General features: G+C 42.9%; 1 protein-coding gene across 1 annotated transcript; it reads left to right on the forward strand.

The window, feature by feature from the left end:
• Positions 1–16,354: 16,354 nt before the first annotated feature.
• LOC100282524 (ran-binding protein 1) lies at positions 16,355–20,245 on the forward strand. The gene is made up of 4 exons (NM_001155432.2): positions 16,355–16,711; positions 16,803–16,954; positions 17,053–17,178; positions 19,725–20,245. Exons 1-4 carry the CDS (start codon positions 16,536–16,538, stop codon positions 19,931–19,933), a joined length of 663 nt encoding a protein of 220 aa, NP_001148904.1. The 5' UTR covers positions 16,355–16,535; the 3' UTR covers positions 19,934–20,245.
• The last annotated feature ends 4,586 nt before the right edge of the window (positions 20,246–24,831 follow it).

Genomic DNA, 24,831 nt, shown 5'->3' on the forward strand with positions numbered 1-24,831 from the left:
CAAGGTTGATAGGAAGAGTACATCAGGGACATGCCAATTCCTAGGAAGGTCCCTGGTGTCTTGGAGTTCAAAGAAACAAACCTCCGTTGCCCTATCCACCGCTGAGGTCGAGTATGTTGCCGCAGGACAGTGTTGCGCGCAACTACTTTGGATGAGGCAAACCCTCTGGGACTTTGGCTACAATCTGAGCAAAGTCCCACTCCTATGTGACAATGAGAGTGCAATCCGCATGGCGGATAATCCAGTTGAACACAACCGCACTAAGCACATAGACATCTGGCATCACTTTCTGAGAGACCACCAGCAAAAGGGAGATATCGAGGTGTACCATATTAGCACCGAGAACCAGTTAGCCGATATCTTCACCAAGCCGTTGGATGAGGAAACCTTTTGCAGGTTGCGTAGTGAGCTAAATGTCTTAGATTCGTGTAACTTGGATTGATCTATAGCATACATGTGTTCTATGCCTTTGATCATGTTACTTCATGCATTTATGTAATTTGTTGCTTATTTATGGTGCTCAAGTTGTGCAAGGGATCCCCGGACCTCACAAGTCCATGTGTGAATGATGCACATATTTAGGGGGAGAAGTGCTACAACTTGACCCTTTGAGACTAACCTTTGTGTTTGAGTATACCTGATGTAGTCTCAAATGTGCATTGAAAGGGAAAGGTGAACTTGGACCATGCAAAGACTTCCACTGCACTCCGATATTAGTGTACTCACCTCCAAGTTCATACTAATGCTCTCATTGCCTTTTGCTCTTAATTGACATTTTTGGTGAGGCAATAGGGTTAAAGAGCCAAGAATGATCCCGTTTTGGTGCTTAATGCCAAAGGGGGAGAAATTAAGGCCAAAGCAAATGGATCAGCTACCACTTGTGAATTTTGAAAACAATATAGTTAGAACTTTTGATTTGTCCAAAATACTCTTATTGCAAAATTTGGTCTCTTGTGGGGGAGAATTTATGATTATGGGAAAAGGAGGAGTTTTTGGCACTTGATCAATTTCACTCTTGGATTATCTCTCTTTATGCCCAAACAAGTGAGTTTGACTTAGAGATAGGAAAATAAATTTGATTTGCAAAAACAAACCAAGTGGTGGCAAAGACCGATCCAAATATGCCAAATAATAGTCAAAAACAATTTGGTCCTCAATTGCATTGATGTTGCACTTCTTTTGGTTGCTTTTGGTTGTGTTGACATAAATCACCAAAAAGGGAGAGATTGAAAGGGAAATGTGCCTTTGGGCCATTTCTATAATGTTTTGGTGATTAAGTGCCCAACACATATTCTTTAAGTCCTAATGTGCCAAAGATTGAAAAAGTGTAAATCAAGGCATGATGTATGTATATAGACTTAGTACATTTGTTTTTGAATACTAATGAAGTTATCTAAGTGCTAGAAACAGTAAGAAAAGAAGAAGAAAAGAAACCAAAAGGACTTGGCTCGGTGCAGCCAAAACTCAGCTCAGTCTGGCACACCGGATTGTCCGGTGCGCCAGGCTGGTCTCCGGTGAAAAGGCCACTCTCGAGAAAAGATCAGCGGCGTACGACTATAATTCACTGGACTGTCTGGTGGTGCACCGGACTGTCCAGTGAGCCAACGGTCGCCAGCGCAACGGTCGGCCGCACAATCCGTGGGCGACGCGTGGCCCGCACCAACGGTCGGCAGGGGGCACCGGATTGTCCGGTGTGCATCAGACAGTGTCCGGTGCGCCATCGGGCCCAAGGCTGCAATGGTCGACTGCGCCTGTTTTGGAAAGCAATCGCGCACCGGACAGGTACAGGGACTGTCCGGTGCACCACACGACAGAAGGCAAGATTAGCCTTCCAAGATTGTCTTCAACGACTCCTAGCTGCCTTGGGGCTATAAAAGGGACCCCTAAGCGTATGGAGGAGTAACCCAAGCATTCACTAAGCATCCTAAGACTCCAAGACTCCGACTTCACGCATTTGATTCTTTGTGATAGTGATTTGAGCTCCAATTGAGTTGTGAACTCCGTGCATTGTGTTTTGAGCTCAAGTCGTGAATTGTGTGTGTGGTTGTGCTGCTGATTTGAGTCTTGTGTGTGTTGCTCTCCCCTCCCTTACTTCTGTGCTTCTTTTGTGATCATTATTGTAAGGGCGAGATGCTCCAAGTTGTGGAGATTCCTCACAAACGGGAGAAAGACTAAAGAAGAAAGTCGTGGTATTCAAGTTGATCATTGGATCACTTGAAAGGGGTTGAGTGCAACCCTCGTCCATTGGGACGCCACAACGTGGAAGTAGACAAGTGTTACTTGGCCGAACCATGGGATAAAATCGCGTGTCTCTTGTGATTGCTCTCTTTGTGATTATTTGTGTTCGCAAGAGCTCGCCTCATAGATTTGATTAACTCGCGCTAATATCTCTTAAATCAAGCTTGTTGGAATTTAGTGTTGAATTTTACAGGATCACCTATTCACCCCCCTCTAGGTGCTCTCAGTAATTAAATCAGATATGGACAGATATTACTCGTTATATAATTTGTTTTTATATTTTCTCTTTAAATTCGAATCGGATACAAATATTATCAAGTTGTGTCGGATAATATTTTAATGGATATCAACATCTTAAATTCTTAACTTCGAGTATATGTATACGAATAAAGATTGGATACGAATCGGAAACGGAATACCGAATCAGATCTTAGCTCTGTTAGATCGAATTTAAATACAAATAGATAATATATGAACTATTTACACCGTTAATGCAGGAACACCTTCAACCTTTGAAAGAAATAGTCAGATGATGATATTTGAACTGCGATGCAAAAAGAAAGAGCTAAATATTCGATACAAGACATCCTGATTCCGCTCGTACTTGCTCCTGTACATCGGTGCTTTGCATCTAGATAGATATCAACATTTTGTTGAAGATTTTCAAAGTTTTATGGCATAAATATATCAATAAAAGGTGGTAGCACATAAACAAGTACCATCATGCTTTTTATTTTTTAACCAATTCTTCACTGTATAACAGTACCATAATATTTCGATAAAAACCTGGAAATTTGCCTAAGTGTGTTTTTTATTTGGTTTTCTCTCTAGACTTTTTTTTGGGCTCTCATGAGTTACCTAGCACTAGTTTTATACAAGTGTACACCACCACACCATACTAGACATGCCTAGATCAAGTTACTCATCTATTACCCTCTTTATAGTAAGACTAAAATGAATAAGAGGTCTAACTCTATACTAAGTGTTCAATAACTCCTTAGACACTTAGAACTAACACGCCTTGACCTTCTAAGCATTATTTCTTTAGCCGTATCATCAATTCCCTTCCTTTGGGGTAGTTTTACCTTTTGGTTTCATTTTCTTGCATTATGACTTAACTTGTCGTATAGTTACAAAATACACGTTAATCACATGATTGTCATATGATTGTCATTAATGATCAAAACTAACTTAAGGGCTAGATGCTTTCACCCGGTAGAGGACAGTGTTGGAGGCGATGAGAACATGCATCACTAGAGCTAGACACGCTGAGGACGTCACTAGTGGCGCACCTAGAATTTCAAGTTTGGGTGTAACTGAAAGTAGCCTAGAGGGGGGGGGGGGTGAATAGGCTACACCTGAAAATTTTCACTAAAAACTTCGAGATAGGTTAAATTAAAGTTGCACTGGTGCAAACTGGTTCAGTCGATTTTAATTACAATTGAACAAGTTTGAACCTGCTCAACTTAAATTAGATAATCTATTGAACAAATACGAAGTAGTGAAGAATATAGCTAAAGACTAGCCTTACACAAAATCTACTCGAATGAATAATATGAACCAACCACCGAATATAAAGCGCTTAACAAGAACACACAAGAACACGCGATATAACCCGAGGTTCGGCAACCACCACAAAGGTGTCCTACTCCTCGTTGAGGAACCCACAAAGGGCCGGGTCTTTTCCAACCCTAATCCTCCACAAGCCGACCACAAAGGTCAAGGCAATCTCTTCTCAAATCAGCTCAAAGAGCGGGTGATACAAACTTCTTGGGGTTGTCCACAAATTTGGAGACTCCCAAGCAACCTCTAACCGTCAAGGAACACGAGGTTCCAAGAGTAACAAATCCGCACACGGTTAAGTTTGCAACGAGCTCAAGAACAAAGAGAATGGGAGAATCGAGAAGAAATTTGACAGCGAGTTCGATCGAGTTCACCTCACACCAAGGGTCCTTCAAATGATGGAAGGAGATGTGATTGCGGGTGTGAAAGGTGAAATGAATGCGCTTGTTTGAAGGTTGGTCAGCCAAGAATTCGTGGGAGAGGCAGGAGTAAATGAGAGAGAGAGAGTGTGAGGGGGTATATAAAGGATCCCCCAAAAGCTGGCGGCCGTTGGGAGAAAAGAAGTAAAAACCAGTTGAACCGGTTTTCAGACCGGTTGAACCGGTTTCTACCAGGGGGATCCCGGTCCACTGAGCTACTCAGCCGGAGACTCAGCCGGTTTCAAAACCGGCTGAGTAAGGAAAAATTTCGGCTCAACCGGTTTTAGAAAAATATCTGCTGCAACTTTTCTGACAGCTCTGACTGTCAGACAGGCCAGAGCAGAGGTGGCAGGTGAACAGTACCAAAACCGGTTGAACCGGTTTTGGGGGCTGAAACCAAATTTTGAGTATTTTGAAGAGAACAAAAGTGGAGTCTTTGTGGGAAGTAAAATTTGTTTTTCTCAAGGGCATTCATGATCTGGAAAAATGTTCTCCAAGATGTTTTCAAAAGATTTTGAACTTGGCTCATTGCACAACTTACTTAACCGTCGTGGATCCCTCTTAATTGCACGGTGATTCCTATGACTCAAGAATTATAAATTTAGCACCGCCGTTGTTTCTAAGCACTTGGAGCACGCCATTTGATGTGGAATTTTAAATCCGCTGTGCTTTATACTTTTATGCTCGTAAGATCTGTGCTTCTCCTGTCTGTAGAGTTACTGTGTACATGCTAGGAGCAAACTTGTTAGAATCTCAGTTTGTTTTGTCATTAATCACCAAAACCCTCAATTAGGGTTGATTGCACTTACAATCTCCCCCTTTTTGGTGATTGATGCCAAAACAAATTGTAATAGAAATAAAAATTAAAAGTTACAAGTACTTGCGAGATAAAATCTTTTGTGTATGTGTAGCTCCCCCTAAATATGTGCATGAGTTTTGCGAAATTAACATTGACTTGACATGTCAATTTGCAACATATTTAGAGAGAGAGGACAATCAACGCCATACACAAAACAATGAGGTATGAAACATAATTAGATAGAAAGAGTAAAAAAATTACACATTCAAGCTCATTATTGCATAGCATATGATATGAAAAATTCTACTGCTATTACAATAATGAGAACTCATCTCATCACATCATAAAAATGTTTATGGCATTAGAGCCATGCATGCATCATACGATAGACCAAATAGTTATTACAGACTGATTGTTCATTACAAAAATAAGGGGTATTGCATAAAGGGGTACTGCCATAATAAACCTTCTCCCCCTTTTTTGCAACAAGAACCAAAAAGAGAGAGAGAGACCAGTCCAAGGATCACCAGTTGGGAGGAGGATGATGAGGAGCAAAGAGGTGGTGCGCCAGGTGAGAGGCAAAGTGTTCCTCCCCAGACTGGTCCGGGGGAGGAGCACTGCCAGAAGGATCCTGGGGCGGAGGGTAAGAGGACGATTGGCCCGGATCCCCGTGATACGGAGGCGGGACAAACTGCTCACGATCATCAAAATAAGCTTCTTCTTCTTCGTCGACGTCGTCTGCTGGCATAAAAGGCACCCCGTATGCCTGCTGGTACCACTCGTTGATCTCCGGAGGAGGAGGATGGAGAGGTACATCAGGAGAGCGGGGGGCGAAGGGAGTACCCAAAGAAGAAGCTTGACAACGTAGGTTGTCGTCAGTCTCCCGCTGACGTCGAGCCACCTCATGGACATCCACAGCAATGTTCCGGCACATGGAGAAAAATGCCGCAAACCCGTGGGCCAAGCGGGCACCCATCCCTCGGCCATGACCTCGACCACGACCACGACCACGTGGCGTGGGAGATCCGCGGCCAGGGGAAGGACGCGAGGCACCGGCAGCAGCAGGACCAGCAGACGAACCCGCAGATGTATGAGCACGAGAGCTGGAGGGAGCTTTCCTGAGGCGCCCTGCTGGATTGTTGGGATCAATCCAGAAAGGGGTATATGACTGATGTCTTGTACCTTTGTCAAATTTAAACTGGGTCACAACCTCAATCATCTTCATGATAAACGGAGCATGAAGACACCCCTTCAAAGGAAAGCAGGCGGCATGAATGATTTCCTGCCAAATCATATCAAAGACATTTATACTCTCTGAGCTGCTGGGTTTCATGAAAGAGAGCAAGACCTTGCTCTCTCCAAGAATGTTCATCTGATTACCCCCTTTTGGAATGAGGGTCATCCTACAGAGGGAGTTGATGTATCGATAATACTTATGAATGTTTGTAGACTCCCAATACTTCCCAGTCTCAGAAAGATGAAGATCTTTGGCTTCATCTCTAGTAGGCTGCCGAAAATCATGTATCTTGATCTTGTCGCCAGAGATATCATTGTCAGAAAAACCAAGAATGTGAGCAAATCGACGATAGCTCACCTTATACCAACTACCTTTAATGAAGAAGTTCAGATAAGGATAGTTGTATGGACTCTCCTCGTCAGTTGGCTTTATCCACAAAGTTGAGTAGAATTGAGCAATAACTTCATCATTCCAATCATATTGGAATGTCATGATACTCTTCATCTTTTTCCTTTCATAGGCCCTCAATGCCTGTGTCATCTCTGGGTCCCCAATGGCCTCACAACCTTCCCAGTTGATATAGCGTTGAAGCAGAATAGGTTGATGCTTCTTGGGGAGGATCACAGAATTATAAAAATCCACGTGATGAAGCGTCCAAAAGCGGTTTCCATCAATCCTAGCATCACGAATGCGCAATGCAGGATTTTGGAAACGGAGATCCTGAAGGAGAACAGAGCCTCCACTGGCAGTGAAATCAGTTACTAGCTCATTGCCAGCACGCCGAGCCTCCGCCCGGTGGAGGACCAACCCACGAATCACAGGGGCGTGGGTCGGGGGAAGATCAACTTCATCATCCTTCCCGCCTTCATCATCACTCGTAGCCTCCCACGCCTGCGGATTCGTCGCGGGTCGGGACCGACCGGAAGGATTCCGGGATGTCCGACCACGAGCACTTTGAGACCCGGAGGCCTCAGCACCTTGCATGACATTTCCGCTTCCTCGCCCACGCTTGGATCGAGAGCGTGGGGGAGTATCTCCATGTATTTCTTGGTCATCCGAGGAGTCGGATTCAACCACGGACGGGTTCCTCCGACGCACCATTCTAAGAAACAAAAATAGAACCTATGATGAGCAAGGATCAAACACGTTTGAGTGGAGACGCATAAGATATTGAGCATGCACTTCAACCGTTCATATGAGCGGTTCAACTACAACGAACAATATCAAATCGCTAAACTCTAACAATGTTCGTGACAAATGAAGATAATCTAAGTGTTGCAAGCACTTAAACTAAAATGTACCCAACGAATGATACATTAGATAATCAAGAACGCGTAGGATCGAGTACAAGGAAATGAAATAGGGCAATACCTCGATCCGGAGATTTAGTCAAGAAATCCCAACGAGATTGAGGAAGATGATGGAGAACGCCGGGATGAACAGATCTCCAACAACTCTTCCAAAGATGAGAGGGCACAAGTGAGTTTTTGGAGTGGAGTGTGGAGGAGAGAGAGGAAGAAGAGTGGGCGACGGCGGCTGGAAAATGAAACTGAGAAGAAGAGAAGAGGAGAGAGGGAGAGAAATAAAGGGGGTGAGTCGGCCGGTCAGAATACAGAAAACCGGTTCAACCGGTTCAAAAACCGGTTCAACCGGTTTCTGGTCAAACTGCGTAGTAAAAGCGCGCAGAAAAAGGTGTTGACTGCGCGAAATTTCTGGCAGTCTGACAGCGCAGACTGCGAAACTGACAGCGCAGACTGCGCGCAGACTGACGACACGGAGGTCAAAACCGGTTCAATCGGTTTTTATACCGGTTCAACCGGTTTCCACCAGGGGAAAACCGGTTGAGTGGCCTACTCAGCCGGTTTACTCAACCAGTTTCCAGATATTGCCCAGAAGGGCTATAATAGCACTTAGCAAATATGATATGAGAGATTTTAATGATAAAAGTGTTATTTCTCATTTCATATTGCTCAAACAATCAAATTTCATCCATCAAATTTGATCAAAGTTTTAGTTATTAAGACACATTTCGAGAATCCAAGATATTTAGCTCACTCCTAAGAAAACAAAACCTAGTATCATCAAGGGGTTTTGTGAAGATATCGGCTAGTTGATTTTCGGTGCTCACATGAAACAATTCGATATCTCCTTTGGCTTCGTGGTCTCTCAAGAAATGGTGTCTGATGTCAATATGTTTTGTTCTAGAGTGTTTCACCGGATTGTTTGCAAGTTTTATGGCACTTTCATTGTCACACAAAAGTGGAATTTTGTTGAACTCACAACCAAAATCTCTAAGGGTTTGCTTCATCCATAACAACTGTGCACAACATGCCCCAGCTGCTATGTACTCAGCTTCTGCAGTGGAAAGTGCAACACAATTTTGTTTCTTGGAACTCCATGACACTAAGGACCGCCTAAGGAATTGGCAAGTCCCAGTAGTGCTTTTTCGATCTACTTTGCAACCGGCATAATCTGAGTCAGAGTAGCCAAGCAAATCGAAAAGGGAGCCTTTGGGATACCATAATCCTAGGTTTTGGGTGTGGACTAAGTATCTTAGAATTCTCTTAACGGCTACAAGATGGCAATCTTTAGGGTTTGCTTGAAAACGTGCACACATGCAAACACTCAACATTATATCAGGTCTAGATGCACATAAGTAAAGCAGTGATCCTATCATTGATCTATATAATTTTTGATCTACAGGTTTACCTTCCTCATTTAGGTCGAGATGTCCATTTGATGACATTGGAGTCTTGGCGTGTTTTGCTTTTTCCATGCCAAACTTCTTGAGCATATCTTGTGTATATTTGGTTTGGCATAGAAAAGTACCTTCCTTGAGCTGTTTAACTTGAAATCCCAGGAAGTATTTAAGCTCGCCCATCATAGACATCTCAAACCTGTTCGTCATTACTTTGCTAAACTCTTCACAAAATTTTTCATTAGTACTACCAAATATAATGTCATCAACATATATTTGGCACACAAATAATTCATTGTCAACTTTTCGAGTAAATAAAGTAGAGTCAGCTTTTCCTATTGTAAACCCATTCTTAATTAAAAAATCTTTAAGACAATCATACCAAGCTCTAGGGGCTTGTTTAAGCCCGTAGAGTGCCTTGTGAAGTAGATAAACATGATTTGGCTTCTTTGGATCTTCAAAACCCGGTGGTTGCTCCACATATACTCTCTCTTGTAGTGGTCCATTTAGAAATGCGCTCTTGACATCCATTTGATATAGCTTGAAATCATGGTTAGTAGCATAGACAATTAATATTCTAATTGATTCTAACCTTGCTACCGGCGCATATGTTTCACCAAAATCAAGTCCTTCCACTTGAGTGTAGCCTTGGGCAACCAACCGTGCCTTGTTTCTTGTAACCACGCCATGTTCATCTTGTTTGTTCCTAAAGACCCATTTAGTCCCAATCACATTTTGTTTGGGTCTTTGGACTAAGGACCATACTTCATTCCGGGTGAAGTTGTTCAACTCCTCTTGCATGACAATTATCCAATCCGGATCACCCAATGCTTCTTCAACCTTAAGTGGCTCAAGAGAGGAAACAAACGAGTAAAATTCACAAAAATTAGCTAAACGAGATCGAGTTGTTACCCCTCTCCTGATGCTACCCACGATGTTGTCCACCGGATGATCCCTTTGAATTGTATGATGGACTCTAGGATGAGGCACTGATGGTTGTCTTTGTATTTGCTCCTCCTCATCATTCACTTGATCAAGAGGCATTTCACCATCAATACATTCGTGTTCATCTTCTACCACTGTTGGCATCCTTTGATGATTTTCTTCATGGCTTGGATGACTTGAGGTTGATGGGTTTGCTTGGGTGGAGACTTTGTCACTCACCACCCTTGCACCCACATCAACAACCTCATTGGTCATCCAGAAAGTTCCTTCCTCATCTTCCTTTTCTTGAGGTCTCACTTCACCTATTCCAAGTTTCTTTATGGCCTCACAAGGTAGCTCTTCATTTCCTGCAGTGTCATTAGAAACATGCCCTTGCGAGCCATTAGACTCATCAAATGTCACGTCTATCGCTATTTCAACAAGACCGGTGGTATTGTTGAAAACACGATAACCATGCGCATTTGATGCATAACCAAGCAAGAAACCCTCATCCACTCTAGGAGCAAACTTTGAGCTCTTGACTTTCTTGTTAAGAATAAAACACTTACAACCAAATACTCTAAAATAATCAACTTTAGGTTTGTTACCAGTGAGAAGCTCATAAGCAGTCTTTTTGTAGATCTTGTGAAGATAGAGACGGTTGATTGCATGACAGGCGGTGTTGACCGCCTCTGCCCAAAAGTTGTCCGGTGTCTTGTACTCATCCAACATGGTTCTAGCTGCTTCAATTAAAGTTCGGTTCTTTCTTTACACAACACCATTTTGTTGTGGAGTGTAAGGAACCGAGAACTCATGTTTGATTCCTTCTTCGCCTAAGAATTCTTCGACACCTGTGTTCTTGAATTCCGTCCCATTATCACTTCTCACTTTCTTGATTTTGAGCTCAAATTCATTTTGAGCTCTCCTCATGAATTTCTTCAATATTTCTTGAGTTTCACCTTTATCACTCAAAAAGAAAACCCAGGTGAATCGAGAAAAATCATCAACAATGACTAAACCATACTTACTACCACCAATGCTAATGTAAGCCACAGGTCCGAAGAGGTCCATGTGAAGGAGCTCCAATGGCCTCTTTGTTGTGACCACATTCTTTGATTGATGTGGGACTCCATGTTGCTTTCCTGCTTGGCATGCGCCACAAACCCTATCTTTCTCAAATACAACATTTGTTAGTCCAATGATGTGATTATCCTTTTGAAGTTTGGCCAAATTCCTCATACCGACATGGGCTAGCCGGCGATGCCATAGCCAACCCTTGTTAGACTTTGCCACTAAACAAGTCTCAAGCGTTACTTTACTTGTTGTGAAATCAACAAGATAAAGTTTGCCCTTCAAGCGACCCGTAAAGGCAACTGAGGATTCCTCCCTTCTAAGGATCTTCACATCCACATCAGAGAATAAACAATTATAACCCATTCCATAAAGTTGTGAAACGGACAACAAATTATAGCTTAAAGAATCTACCAATAAAACATTTGAAAGTGATTGTTGGTCAGAGATAGGAATTTTACCAATACCAATCACCTTACTCTTGCCACTATCTCCAAATACAATTTCTTGTGCTTCTTGAGTTAGTTGCAATGAATGAAACATGTCTTCCTCCCCGGTCATGTGATTTGTACATCCACTGTCAAGCACCCAACTTGACCCACCAGAGGAGTAGACCTGCAAAACAAGTTTAGGCTATGCTTTTAGGTACCCAAATTGAATTGGGTCCTACAGTGTTAGTTATAGCCTTGGGTACCCACACACTTCTTTTCATGACTTTTCTTTTAGTGTAGGCACCCACATATTTCACAACCAATTTCCCTAAATCCCAAATCAACATATAATCACAAAGATAAGAGTGGAAAATGGGAGCATCAAATTGTTGTCCACTTGAGGATCCCACTTCCTTCATCTTACTCTTTGTGGAACTCAAGTTTACCTTTACCTGAGGTGACTTGTCATTTGAGGAGTGAATCCTCCCCAAGGCATCATATAGGGTGGTTCCCTCTATGAACTTGGGGGATCTCCACCCCTTATGCACTGTGCTAGGGTTTTCCTTGGATGAGTTGAACCCAAGCCCCCTTCTTCCATTGTTGGGCTTAAGGGACTTGTACTTGGGTTCAACTTTCTTTAACCCATCATTGCTAGAGCATCTTTTCAAAATTTCTTTGACCTTCACCTGTGGGCTATTCTTCCTTGCATGGTTAGTTAGACAATAAGAAGCATGATATTTGGCACAACGTTTGCAAGAATTATCATTTGAGGAGCTAGACTTAGATTCAATTACTAAAGACGAGGTATTGATGTTCTTGCAATTTTCAAGTTGCACTTGAAGTTCTTGATTTTGAACATTCAAGCTTAACATGCTTGTTTCAAATGCATTCTTTTCATTTGCAAGATTAGCTATAGAGGTTTTCATATTAATTACTTCTTTATCTTTATTCTCTATAGTTATCTTGACTAAAGAGACTTCCTTAGTCAAGACATCTAGCATTTCATCTTTATTGTGAATCAACTCTTGAAGCTCTAGGTTTCTTTCCTTTTCAAGGATAAGCAAGTCTTCTTGAGCATCAAGAGTTGCTTTTCTTTTATCTAGCTTCTCCATTAATTTGGAGATAACACTGTATCCATTCAAGCCAAATTCTTTAATCATTTTATTTTTCATGGCAATTTGATCATCATCATCATCATTTGGAAAATCATTACTAAATAAGGTTACCTTATCTCCCTTTGCCATGAGGCAAGTTGGAGTGTAGGAGTCGTCTTGTAGGTTGGTGAAGAGTTGCGCGCTTCATGTAGATTGGATGGCCACATTTGCCACCACTTCTTCTTCCTCGGAGCTAGAACTCTCTTCATCGGAGTTCCATTCTTCACCAATATGGGCTTGACCATACTTCTTCTTGAAGTATCCCTTGATCTTGCCTCCCTTTTTAAACTTGTCCTTCTTGTATTCCTTCTTGGCTTCTTGTTCCTTCTTGTTAGGACAATCCGCTATGAAATGACCGGTTTGGCCACATTCATAGCATGCCCTCTTCTTTCCTTTCCTTTGGAACTTGTCATTTTTCCTTACAAATTTCTTGAATGTTTTGATGAACATAGCTGTGTCTTCATCACTTGAGCTATCTTCATCACTTGAGGTCTCGACCACTTTCTTTGCTTTGTGGTCTTTGTTCTTCTTGGGGTTGTCTTGTTCATTTGTGATCAAGGCATGAGAGTCTCTTGTTTTGATGGGGGCTTCTTCGGACTCGTGTTGTTGAATTTTTGCAAATAATTGATGAGGCGTCATATCCTCATAGTCATCACGATCCCTTATCATCCTTGCAAGACTCTTATCCTTTTCTTTATAAGCTCTCATGAACAATCTTGTGACCTTGGAGTCACTCCAATCTTCACTCCCAAGTACTCTTATTTTGTTGACCAACACCATCAACCGATCAAAGAGTGATTGAAGCGACTCACCCTTTGTCCAATCGTATCTTGCAAGCTCACTTTCCAAAGCTTCAACTCTATGTCTCTTAGCTTTAGGATCTCCTTCATGTGACATTTTAAGAATATTCCAAATGTCACGGGCATCTTCTCTTCCTTGAACTTTCCGGTATTCTTCCGGACAAAGACTTCCTTTAATTATGCTCACTGCTTGAGCATTGCGATGAACCTCTTGCATCATTTCCAAAGTCATCTCTTCTCCTTGGGCGGGCTTATACATACCTACATTAACAATCTCCCAAAGACTAGGATGCACACCGATTAAATGCGACTTCATCTTGTCGGCCCACTCGTCATAGTTCAACTCACTAAGAGTTGGTAACTTTCCAAGTGGGGCGGAAGAGAAGTTGGGAATATAATTTCTAGAGTAATCGAATTGAACTTTGCTAAATTCGTTACCTTTGCTTTTGGTAGATGATCCTTCGGTGTTGAGACTTACCTTGCTCAATACCTTAGATACCAAAAGATCCACTAGATCGTCATTGTAATCAAATGTTCCCTTACCTTTATCTTCTTCGGCCTTTCTTCTTGATTCTTCTTCTTCGGCCTTTTTCTTAGCATCTTCCTCTTTCATTTTGAGGAACATTCTCTCAGCAATCTTCATGGCGAGGTTGAGGACCTTGGGGTCCACTTCCTCACCGGAAGATGTGACGGGGATTTCCTCGAGGAGAGGATCCACATGGTCCCGTTGTGTAGACATGATCGTTTCCTCACGCGGTTAAGCGTAAAACGAGGTACGTAGCTCTGATACCAATTGAAAGTAGCCTAGAGGGGGGGTGTGAATAGGCTACACCTGAAAATTTTCACTAAAAACTTCGAGATAGGTTAAATTAAAGTTGCACTGGTGCAAACCGGTTCAGTCGATTTTAATTACAACTGAACAAGTTTGAACCTGCTCAACTTAAATTAGATAATCTATTGAACAAATACGAAGTAGTGAAGAATATAGCTAAAGACTAGCCTTACACAAAATCTACTCGAATGAATAATATGAACCAACCACCGAATATAAAGCGCTTAACAAGAACACACAAGAACACGCGATATAACCCGAGGTTCGGCAACCACCACAAAGGTGTCCTACTCCTCGTTGAGGAACCCACAAAGGGCCGGGTCTTTTCCAACCCTAATCCTCCACAAGCCGACCACAAAGGTCAAGGCAATCTCTTCTCAAATCAGCTCAAAGAGCGGGTGATACAAACTTCTTGGGGTCGTCCACAAATTTGGAGACTCCCAAGCAACCTCTAACCGTCAAGGAACACGAGGTTCTAAGAGTAACAAATCCGCACACAGTTAAGTTTGCAACGAGCTCAAGAACAAAGAGAATGGGAGAATCGAGAAGAAATTTGACAACGAGTTCGATCGAGTTCACCTCACACCAAGGGTCCTTCAAATGATTGAAGGAGATGCGATTGCGGGTGTGAAAGGTGAAATAAATGCGCTTGTTTGAAGGTTGGTCAGCCAAGAATTTGTGGGAGAGGCAGGAGTAAATGAGAGAGAGAGTGTGAGGGGGTATATAAAGGATCCCCCAAAAGCTGACGGCCGTTGGGAGAAAAGAAGTAAAAACCGGTTGAACCGGTTTTCAGACCGGTTGAACCGGTTTCTACCAGGGGGATCCCGGTCCACTGAGCTACTCAGCCGGAGACTCAACCGGTTTCAAAACCGGCTGAGTAAGGAAAAATTTCGGCTCAACCGATTTTAGAAAAATATCTGTTGCGACTTTTCTGACAGCTCTGACTGTCAGACAGGCCAGAGCAGAGGTGGCAGGTGAACAGTACCAAAACCGGTTGAACCGGTTTTGGGGGCTGAAACCAAATTTTGAGTATTTTAAAGAGAACAAAAGTGGAGTCTTTGTGGGAAGTAAAATTTGTTTTTCTCAAGGGCATTCATGATCTGGAAAAATGTTCTCTAAGATGTTTTCAAAAGATTTTGAACTTGGCTCATTGCACAACTTACTTAACCGTCGCGGATCCCTCTTAATTGCACGACGATTTCTATGACTCAAGAATTATAAATTTAGCACCGCCGTTGTTTCTAAGCACTTGGAGCACGCCATTTGATGTGGAATTTTAAATCCGCTGTGCTTTATACTTTTATGCTCGTAAGATCTGTGCTTCTCCTGTCTGTAGAGTTACTGTGTACATGCTAGGAGCAAACTTGTTAGAATTTCAGTTTGTTTTGTCATTAATCACTAAAACCCTCAATTAGGGTTGATTGCACTTACAATAACCATATCAAAGATCAAAGGGCAAATGGGATTTAATTACCATCGAAACGAAGAAATCAAATTGGTGACAACAAATACGAGTTCGACGTGGCTGTGTGCTAGTCATCTAGTCCCACTAGATTCACATGTGTGCCGGGGCCAGCCGAGCCTGTGAGTAGCGAAAGTCTAGCAACCTGTTCGTTTGATCTTCTACTGTTTCTATATTGTTTTGTCTATATAGATTATAGTTGTAGTAGTCCGAACAATTGACTTAAATTCGAAGCGAACAACATGTAGAACTTAATGTCTGATTGACACGATACAAAAACAACGATGTCTAGAATGGGAGCTCAAGGAAGACATTGGTCATTGGACATGACATTAGACGATTTACCAAACATGTCGAGCGTGAGAATTAATATTTCTAACTAAAATCCAAACATTTGATACAGTGACTAAAATATAACAATGGAATTAAACGTATCCTTAGTCATAAACTCAAATAGACAACTAGGTTATCATTTTTACTTCTAAAATGCTAAAAGCTCAAAAAAGCTAACTTTATATAAAAAGATAAAAAGTCTGGTTTTATTCGGTTTCTGGGTTCACGAGGTTAACAATATCACTGAATAACTACCGTTACTTTATTTGGATTAAAAACGTAACATGATTTTTCGGGGAAAAGCAAACAAGTGAAAGAACCCGACGACGATGCTTTGCAAACGGAAGTTCGAGTCGCGTGTTTGACAGAAGGCACGCTGCCGCGGGTCCCACTCTCTGAAAGTGGGCCTATCCTCGCTGGTCACGTCTCCTCTCCGCGCACGAAAACCCTAGCACGCAGGCGCAGCCAGCCCTGCTCCAATTCCCAAAGCTTCTGGAAAACACCTACTCGTCTCTCATCCCTTCCCCGCCGTCGCGTCCTCTTCGAACTGAATCGCGCCGCGATCACCCACCTTATGGCGGACAAGGAGCCTGTCGTGGAGCGATCCGAGGCGTCTGAGGAGGAGGACGCCTCCGCCGCGGCCGCCGCGGGGGAGGAAGAGGACACGGGTGCCCAGGTGGCCCCCATCGTGCGGCTTGAGGAGGTACTCGTCACCACCGGTGAGGAGGACGAGGACGTCCTGCTCGACATGTGAGGCGCTGCCCCCTTCCCCACTTCCTTGCTCATCGCCGCGTGCGGTTGCTCTTCCCCGCTTGATTTGATGCTGATTTGGGTTTTGCAGGAAGGCGAAGCTGTACCGGTTTGATAAAGACGGGAACCAATGGAAGGAACGGGGCACGGGCACCGTCAAGCTTCTCAAGAACAAGGAGACCGGCAAGGTCCGACTGGTCATGCGCCAGGCCAAGACGCTTAAGATATGCGCGAACCACCTCGGTACCCTTTCTTTCGATTTGAAATTCGCCGCCACAATTTGTATATAGCTTTTGTTTGATCCCAAAGAGTAGGATACTGATGCCGCGCTGCGTATGCAGTGGCCCCCACCACGAGAATGCAGGAACATGCCGGCAGCGACAAATCGTGCGTCTGGCACGCTTCTGACTTTGCGGATGGCGAACTCAAGGAGGAGATGTTTGCCATCAGGTTTGGTTCGGTAGAAAGTGAGTTCTCTACCTCGTTTAACCTGTTATGCCCCAACTATATGTTTGATACTAGATGGTTCAACTTCGTAATCTCAGTGTTCTAAAATGAAGTCTTAATGGCCTATTTGGTTTGAGCGGAGGCAAAGCTGCCTAGCCCAGGCATGAATTTCAGGCGTCCAATCCTGGAGGCCTGGCAGTGGCGAAGCTAGAGTAAATCTGAAGGAGGTGCACTTGCCTTTGTGGGTGCATAAAGATTTGTTATATGGATGCATATATTGTGAAATTTTAACTAAATATATAGATTTTGCATCTTTTTTGGGGGTTGAGATTGCTGCCTGGGAGGCCTCGGACCAAAACCAAAAGCAAGCCTGCCTGGTTGTTAAGCTGACAATCTGATTATAGGCTCCTTGGAACTACTAGTTGGCTTGTTCTTTACGTTACTGCAAAATGATCAAACAAATAGGTTTACCAGAGTTTAAGGTCCTTGTTTTGTTGCTTAAGTGTTTTTAACAGTTCAAGGGTTGTTCGACAGAGTGATGCTAAAGAAACCATTTATGAACGAAATTGCCATTTATATGGATTTATTTCTATCCATTGTTTGGCTGCGATTTTGCGGAACTAATTGTTGTTGAGTGTTGACAAAGGAGAGTTGCTTGATTTGTTGGCTTTTATGCATAATAAGGTGGTGGATGTTTTGTGTTGTAAATAGTAAATTCTAATACACGTGGTGACTGAACTGGCACTGGATATTGATTTTGCGAACTTTGGGATCTAATAATCCGATAGCTTGTCAATTCTACCGCTGTAGTATATATGATGTACCACTATCTTCATTTCAAAGAGAAATATTATTACGCATGCATCTGTGGCATGTTTGCATAATTTATTCATCATCGTGGGCTCGTGGCATATTTGCATAGTACCCCTTTCTACTGGTTCTTTGTCTGAAATTTCTTATGTGAAGTTTGCGTCATCTAGTTTAAACAAGCCTTGATTTTAGGTTTCTACTGCACACTCCATAGAGTTTTTTTTCATTTTCCCTGTAAATCGTTATCTTTGATCTGTGGATTCCTGAGCAGTTCACAAGAAAACTACCCAAACTAGATGTCACATGGTCAACATTGTAAAATGGATCAGCCATATCAATGTTTTCAAGTCGCTTGGTTATTTCAAATCGTTATCCTTGATTTGTGGATGCCCCTAACCCTATTGGGCCTAAAAGCCAAGTCTCCAGCCCAACAGATTGCCTCCCTAACAAGCCCAATTGTGGATCTCCTAACCTAGTCGCTAAGGTTCCTAATCCGATTAATTGTCCGACCAGAAATCGGACCACTAGGCCTGATTTGGATGATTAATCACAATTAATCGAATGATTTGATAACACTGAGCCATATTGTTGTGCATGTAGCCTTTATATAGGGACAGTTTCCTACTTGATATGTAGAGTTCCTGAAGTACATATTGATATATAAATCATAGTCTCGTAGTAGCTTTTTGCCAACCTGTAGTGTGGATGGCTCATTCTACGTTTGCATTATGCTGTCACATTATTTCCTTTTCATTGATGCACCTATATATTTGATGGGGTTGGCTTTTATAATTGTTCAATATCTTTTTGGTGCATATTTTACTTGATTGAGTTCCCTACTGGCAATCGTAGCCGTTAGCTTTGCTTTACCAACATTCTATTTATGAATAAATATGCTCTTATTTGTGCTCTGTGTCAGCTCCAGCTTAGTGGTAGTTCTGTGAGGTGTGAATTTCCAAATACTAGTTAACTTCCTAATTAGCTCATATTTTATTAGTTATAACATCATGAGTGGTACTTTTTAGGACACTCTAGGTGCTATAGATATACAACATTGCCTTTGTTAGATCTCTGCTGTCTACTTTTCATCTGGTGGCAAGATGCAGCCTTTCTATTCATAGTTTGAGTTCCACTATTAAACGGTGGTGTTGAAATCTTGCTACCGGTGTAGCATCTGTACTGCAGTCTATCAGTGTATCATATTACACTGGCAAGGATGTTCTCATGTGTGCTTTGTGTGACTGCCAGAGCCAGCTTGGTGGTAGTACTGTGAAGTGTGAATTAGCCAAAATATTTGTTGTTAACTTCCTAACTTGGTGTTTATTAGTTACAATGTCATGAGTGATACTTTTTAGGGCATTCTTGGTGTTGTTACAACCCTGCCGTTGTGTGAGACTCCTGTTCTGTGTTTTTCCATGGTTGCAGGCTTGCAGCCTCTCTTCATAGTTTGAGTTTCACTATTATTGATGGGCTTGGTGAAAATCTTGCTACCGGCCTAGCATCTGCACAGTATATCAGGGTATCATATTACAAGTACTGCGATTTCATGTGTTAGACCATGTAGTGCTTTGTCCTCTGTGTTTTATGTTCTGGCAGTCAATTTCTATGTCATTTGTTGAGTGGAATAGGATGTCTAGACTGTCCATTTTCTTTTCTTTCTATTGGTTCCATGTTCTTTTTTGTCTTCCAAAAACTTGCTGAATTTCACTAAGTTACGCTGACATCAATTTCTGTTTGATCTTATAATCTTATATAGACTGCAAGAAGTTCAAGGAGTTGGTTGAGGAGATTGCTGAGTCACTTACAGAGAACGAGGACAAGGAAGGTCAAGATGGCTCATCCACGGCCGGATTGCTGGAGAAGCTCACTGTGAGCGAGGGCAAATCTGAGGAAAGTGGCAAGTCGGAGTCCACTGATTCTGGCAAAGTGACCGAAACCAAAGCCGATGCAGCCCCAGCCGAGTAGTTGGTGTGGTTGCACGCAGATCCTCCCCGTGCTGAATCAGTTCCTCTGCCCTTTAGCCATGAAATATGTTTGCTAATTTTTTTGGGGCGAGTTGGAGCAGTCTCATGTGTTTGGGTTTGTTCTTAAAAACTTTGAGTTAATTGGGGTTGGAACGTTCGGTATGCAAGTGTAGTATTTCACTGCGTGGATCGTTATGGATTGCGGTAAATTCATATAAGGTGCATCTATTTTTTGATTTCTTTCAGTACACATACATGTGTTGTGCTAATACTTTACGGCTTTACGCCACTGTCCACGGGGAGAGTTGAATGTTTGTCTAGATTGGTGGATCAGGTGTCTTAGCTCATGCTTATACACGTGATAGAGGAATTTGGCAAAATGGGTCTCTCTAAAATAGGCCGACTCTCATCGAACTTGTAAAAATGGGTCTCTCGAATGCACTTGCTTTGTTAAAATGCCCAACCCGATACTGAAGGCGTCCGACAAGTGGGAACGTTAGAGCAACTCCAAGGAGTCCTAAATCATGTATTGCGACCTAATTTAATTTAGATGGTGTTTGGTTAGAGGGGTTAAAGATTAGTCTCTAATTTTTAGTCCCTTTTTTGCCAAACATTAGGACTAAAATATGGACTAAAATGATTTAGTCTTTAGTCCTTCACATAGGTGCTAAAAGAGACTAAAAGCCCGCATGAGTGTATTCCAAGAGCATTTGAGTCTTTGGATAATGTATTTAATGACTTTAGAACCTATTTAGTCCCTAGAACCAAACAAGTAGGGACTAAAGTTTAGTCCTAGGACTAAAGTTTAGTCCTAGGGCTAAAGTTTAGTCCTAAGACTAAATGAAACCAAACATGGCCTTATTTAGGATCCACAAACAAATCGTAGGGCTGGATATCTCAGCTCGAGCTGGTTCGGTTTGGTTTGTTAATAGGATGTTTGGTTTAAGAAATCACTGTATCCAAATTGAGCTAGTGCATTATGGGTTCATTCCTCAAATTTCGTGGGATGATTTCATTCATCATATTAGTACTAACTATGAGGAATATGGTGATAATGGAACAACTCATTCTATTTCACAAACCAAACAAAAATAGTAAGGAGTGAGAAGATGATGAACTAACTCATTCCTCAAACCAAACACCCTATAAGTAACCGAGTCAGAGAATCAGCTCAGCTCAACTCGTTTGTGAGCTCGAGTTGACTTGTTTAGCTCGCGAGCCACAAAAAATATACATGTATATATACAATAATATAATCAATGTTGGAGGACAACCAAAAAGTAAGGTATGGCTCAACATAGCATAGCATAGCAAAGGGAGCTACTGATGATGATGATTGACGGGGGGAGAGGCTGGACCTACACGCTGGCGTCTGGCTGCACGAGAGAGAATGGGGCTTGGGCGCCTATAGGTGGTATGCAGCCTTCTGGTGGCTGGTGCCGGAGAGGAGAGGGGGGGACGGGAAGGGCACCTGGGCAACGACCACAGTGCACGGGTGCATAGGCGTAGCCTGCATGGCGAATTGGCGACACTAGCGCGAGGAGCCGAGGAGGGCACGGTCGTGGCCCGTGACTGCACATCGCACGCCACAATCCGCACAGGAGCTGGAGAGCGCCGGTCATCGGAGCAGGCGAAGTGGGTGAGCAAAGACCGCGAGTCCACGACTGTGCGTGCGACGATGTGATGGCTGTGAGTCTGCGACGACGGTGAAGAAGACCAGACGATTAGCGGGTGGTGATATCTGATATGATCAGTTGTTTAGCCGAAACAAGGTATGGCGTGAGCCATATATAGCCATAACGGGCGCTCCGCCCCTGAATATAATCAATTGTTAAGGCCCGTTTGGTTCCATTAGTTTTAGAACTAAAGTTTGGTCTAGAGACTAAATTTTAGTCACTATCATGTTTGGTTGTAGGAACTAAATAGATTCTAAATACATTAAATACAACACATAAAGATCAAAATACCCTTTTTTTTGTTTGACACCCCTTTTCTAGCAAGGGTAATTGAAGTAAATATTGCCCTTTAGTCCCTTTTAGCATCCATGTGAGGGACTAGATACTAAAACCAATTAGTCCCTACTTTAGTTCTTTCGTTTGGCAAAATAAAGACTAAACGGGACTAAAAACGAGATTAGTCCCTCTAACGATTAGTCCCTCTAACCAAACGGGGCCTTGGTATACACATGCAGACACCCTTGCATTTTATTGCCAACAATAGTATGCACGCCAGTACAAGGTTCAAGCTGTCATCGAACTATTTGGTTGGTGCGAGAGTGGATAGGGACCTTCCGGCGAGGTCGTAAATCTAGGAGTCCAGCCCATGAGTCCTATATCATTTCAATGAAATTTTGTAAATCAGAATCACCGTTGGAAGCCATTTTATTCTATTGGGCCCTATATTTCAAAATAGGATCTCATTTAGGATCTTTGTTGGAGATGCTCTTAGAGCAACTCCAATAGTTCTCTAAACAACTCTCTAAAAATCTTAAATCTAAGAAGTGAACAGAAAAATGTTTCTCCAATGGTTCTCTAAATAGACTTGCTAAATTTACTTAGTTGCTATTCAACTCTATTTACTCTCCACATTTAGCACTCAGTAGAAACTCCCTAAATGCAGTTGACATCAATTTCTTCACACTAGCATGATTATTTTTCCATTTCCCACACAGTGAGGTAGTCAGGTATATCACACTCTTTTTTTTCACTTTCTAGCATAATGAGGTAGCTAGGTCAAACATGTGTGCACACAAGTTTCTCCTTCACCGTCGAACCCAACTTCCTCATAGGTTGCGCCACCGGACCACCACTCCTCCATAGTTCATATCGACCGACCTTTTCTCTTCTGCCATCACATCCTCTAGTCTCAACCTTATTGTTAGGCAGATCTCATAAAGGCAGGGCCGCTAAAGCTAGATTCAAAATCGAACTACTTCCTAAATATAAGCAACTATTGGAGACTAAGTTATTTTTTATTTCCAATAGCTATTTAGCACCTTGCTAAACATGATTTTAGCAAGCTATTTTTTAGAGAACTATTGGAGTTGCTCTTAGCACTTTTGATTAAAACACCACCTCTCTCCGTGTTGTTGCTGATGACGTCGTGGACGCATCAGTTGGCTTCGTCCTGCATCTTCCCTCTCTCCTCTCCCAGTCCATTCACTCCCAGTTCCAGTCACAAACATCCCTTCTTCCACCATGCCACCACCGGTTCCAGTCATATATCCACGACCAACGACGTCAACCTCCTCACCACCTACTGTCTCGGCCACCAATCCTCCTGTCACCATGCCTTCCACGTCCCCTCCGTCAACACTAACACCATTGTATAGCCCACCATTGTTGAACCTAGTAACCAAGAAGCAAGAGGAGCACTGGAGCATCTAGGGCTGGACAAAAAACCCATTACCCGATACTCAAACCCGTATTATCTGAACCCAAACCCGTATTACCCGAAACCCGATTTTAATATGAGAATTTCGGATGTTAACTCTAAGAACCTGAATTTATTTTGGGTATTTCGGGTACCACACTTGGGTACCCAAAATACCCGAACCTCAATGGCCCAACCTGGCGACAGTTCCTCACAGCCCGAAATACCCGACCCAACCTGGCGGCAGTGCCTCACAGCCCATGAGGCTAGCGAGGACTCCCAGCCGAACAGAAGGCCCAAAGCCAGTAAGTGAGCAAGCAACAACCCTACTTTGGTGCCGCCGTCTCGCCCAATCGACAGTCACCCTGATGCCTTGTCGACTTGTGTTAGACTCATAATATCGATCTCAGGATTTCACTCCGGCCAATGTCAAATTGATCACCATCGTCGCCACAACCATGTTCGATTTTGGATTTGTTCGTGGTTTGATCCTATATCCCCTTGTCCAAGCCAACTTACTACAAGTATGTGATTACATGGCTACATGGGCTCAAAATGTCACTTGGACCACTCGGCGCCCTTAAGCGAATTTTGGGCCTCGTCATGCGTTGGCTTCTCCTTGGCATCAGTCTATGCTCAGCTTCTTCGTCCAACTTTCTTCCCGCACTTTCTTCATTCTCCCTTCCATCTCCTTGGGTTCTGACATTTTCCTTCCCTTCACAACCAGCTTGTCCCCAAGCTGGAGCCCATGGGAACCTCCGCTTGACTTCGCTTTCATCTTCCCAAGTAGCCAGTGAGGGATGCCAGCCACTCCACTTGATCAATAGCTGTGTCTGCACCTTGCCCGCCCGACGACGAAGCCTGGTGTCGAGGACAAACTCGGGTACCTGAAGGTTGTGAGAGGGATCAGGTAACAATGAGCTCACCGGTGTATGAGGATGGATTACCGCCTTTAGTTGGGATACATGGAAGATCGGATGCACCACACTCCCAGCCTCCCAGGTGATAACTGGAGCTCATACGCCACTGGATTGATTTTCCTGATCACGGTGTAAGGACCAAAGAAACAAAAATACAATTTTTGATTGAGACATTCAATTACTGAGGACTGGCAATAAGGTCGTAATTTGAGAAAAACTTTGTCTCCCATAGAAAACTAACGCTCAGTATGCAACCGATCAGCTTGCTTCTTCATACGCTCTTGTGCATGCTGAAGCTGCATACACACTTGATGTTGCATATGTTGTCTGCCATCTAGATACTGTTGTAGATCTGACACCATGCATCAATCAACTGTGTTGGTGTGTGACCATAAAGGTATTCAAATGGAGACCTGCCCAGCGATGTGTGGTAACAATTGTTGTACCAGAATCCAGCAAGTGGCAGCCAGTTTGGCCATTGCTTTGGATAAGAATGGACAAAATAGCATAGGTATGTTTCTTGACACTGGTTAACCCTTTCTATTTGTCCGTCCGACTAGGGATGGAAGGACACAATTGGGTTCATGTTAACCGAAATAACTCTTGC

The sequence above is a fragment of the Zea mays genome, chromosome 6 (assembly GCF_902167145.1).
Source record: "Zea mays cultivar B73 chromosome 6, Zm-B73-REFERENCE-NAM-5.0, whole genome shotgun sequence".
Taxonomy (NCBI): Eukaryota; Viridiplantae; Streptophyta; class Magnoliopsida; order Poales; family Poaceae; genus Zea; species Zea mays.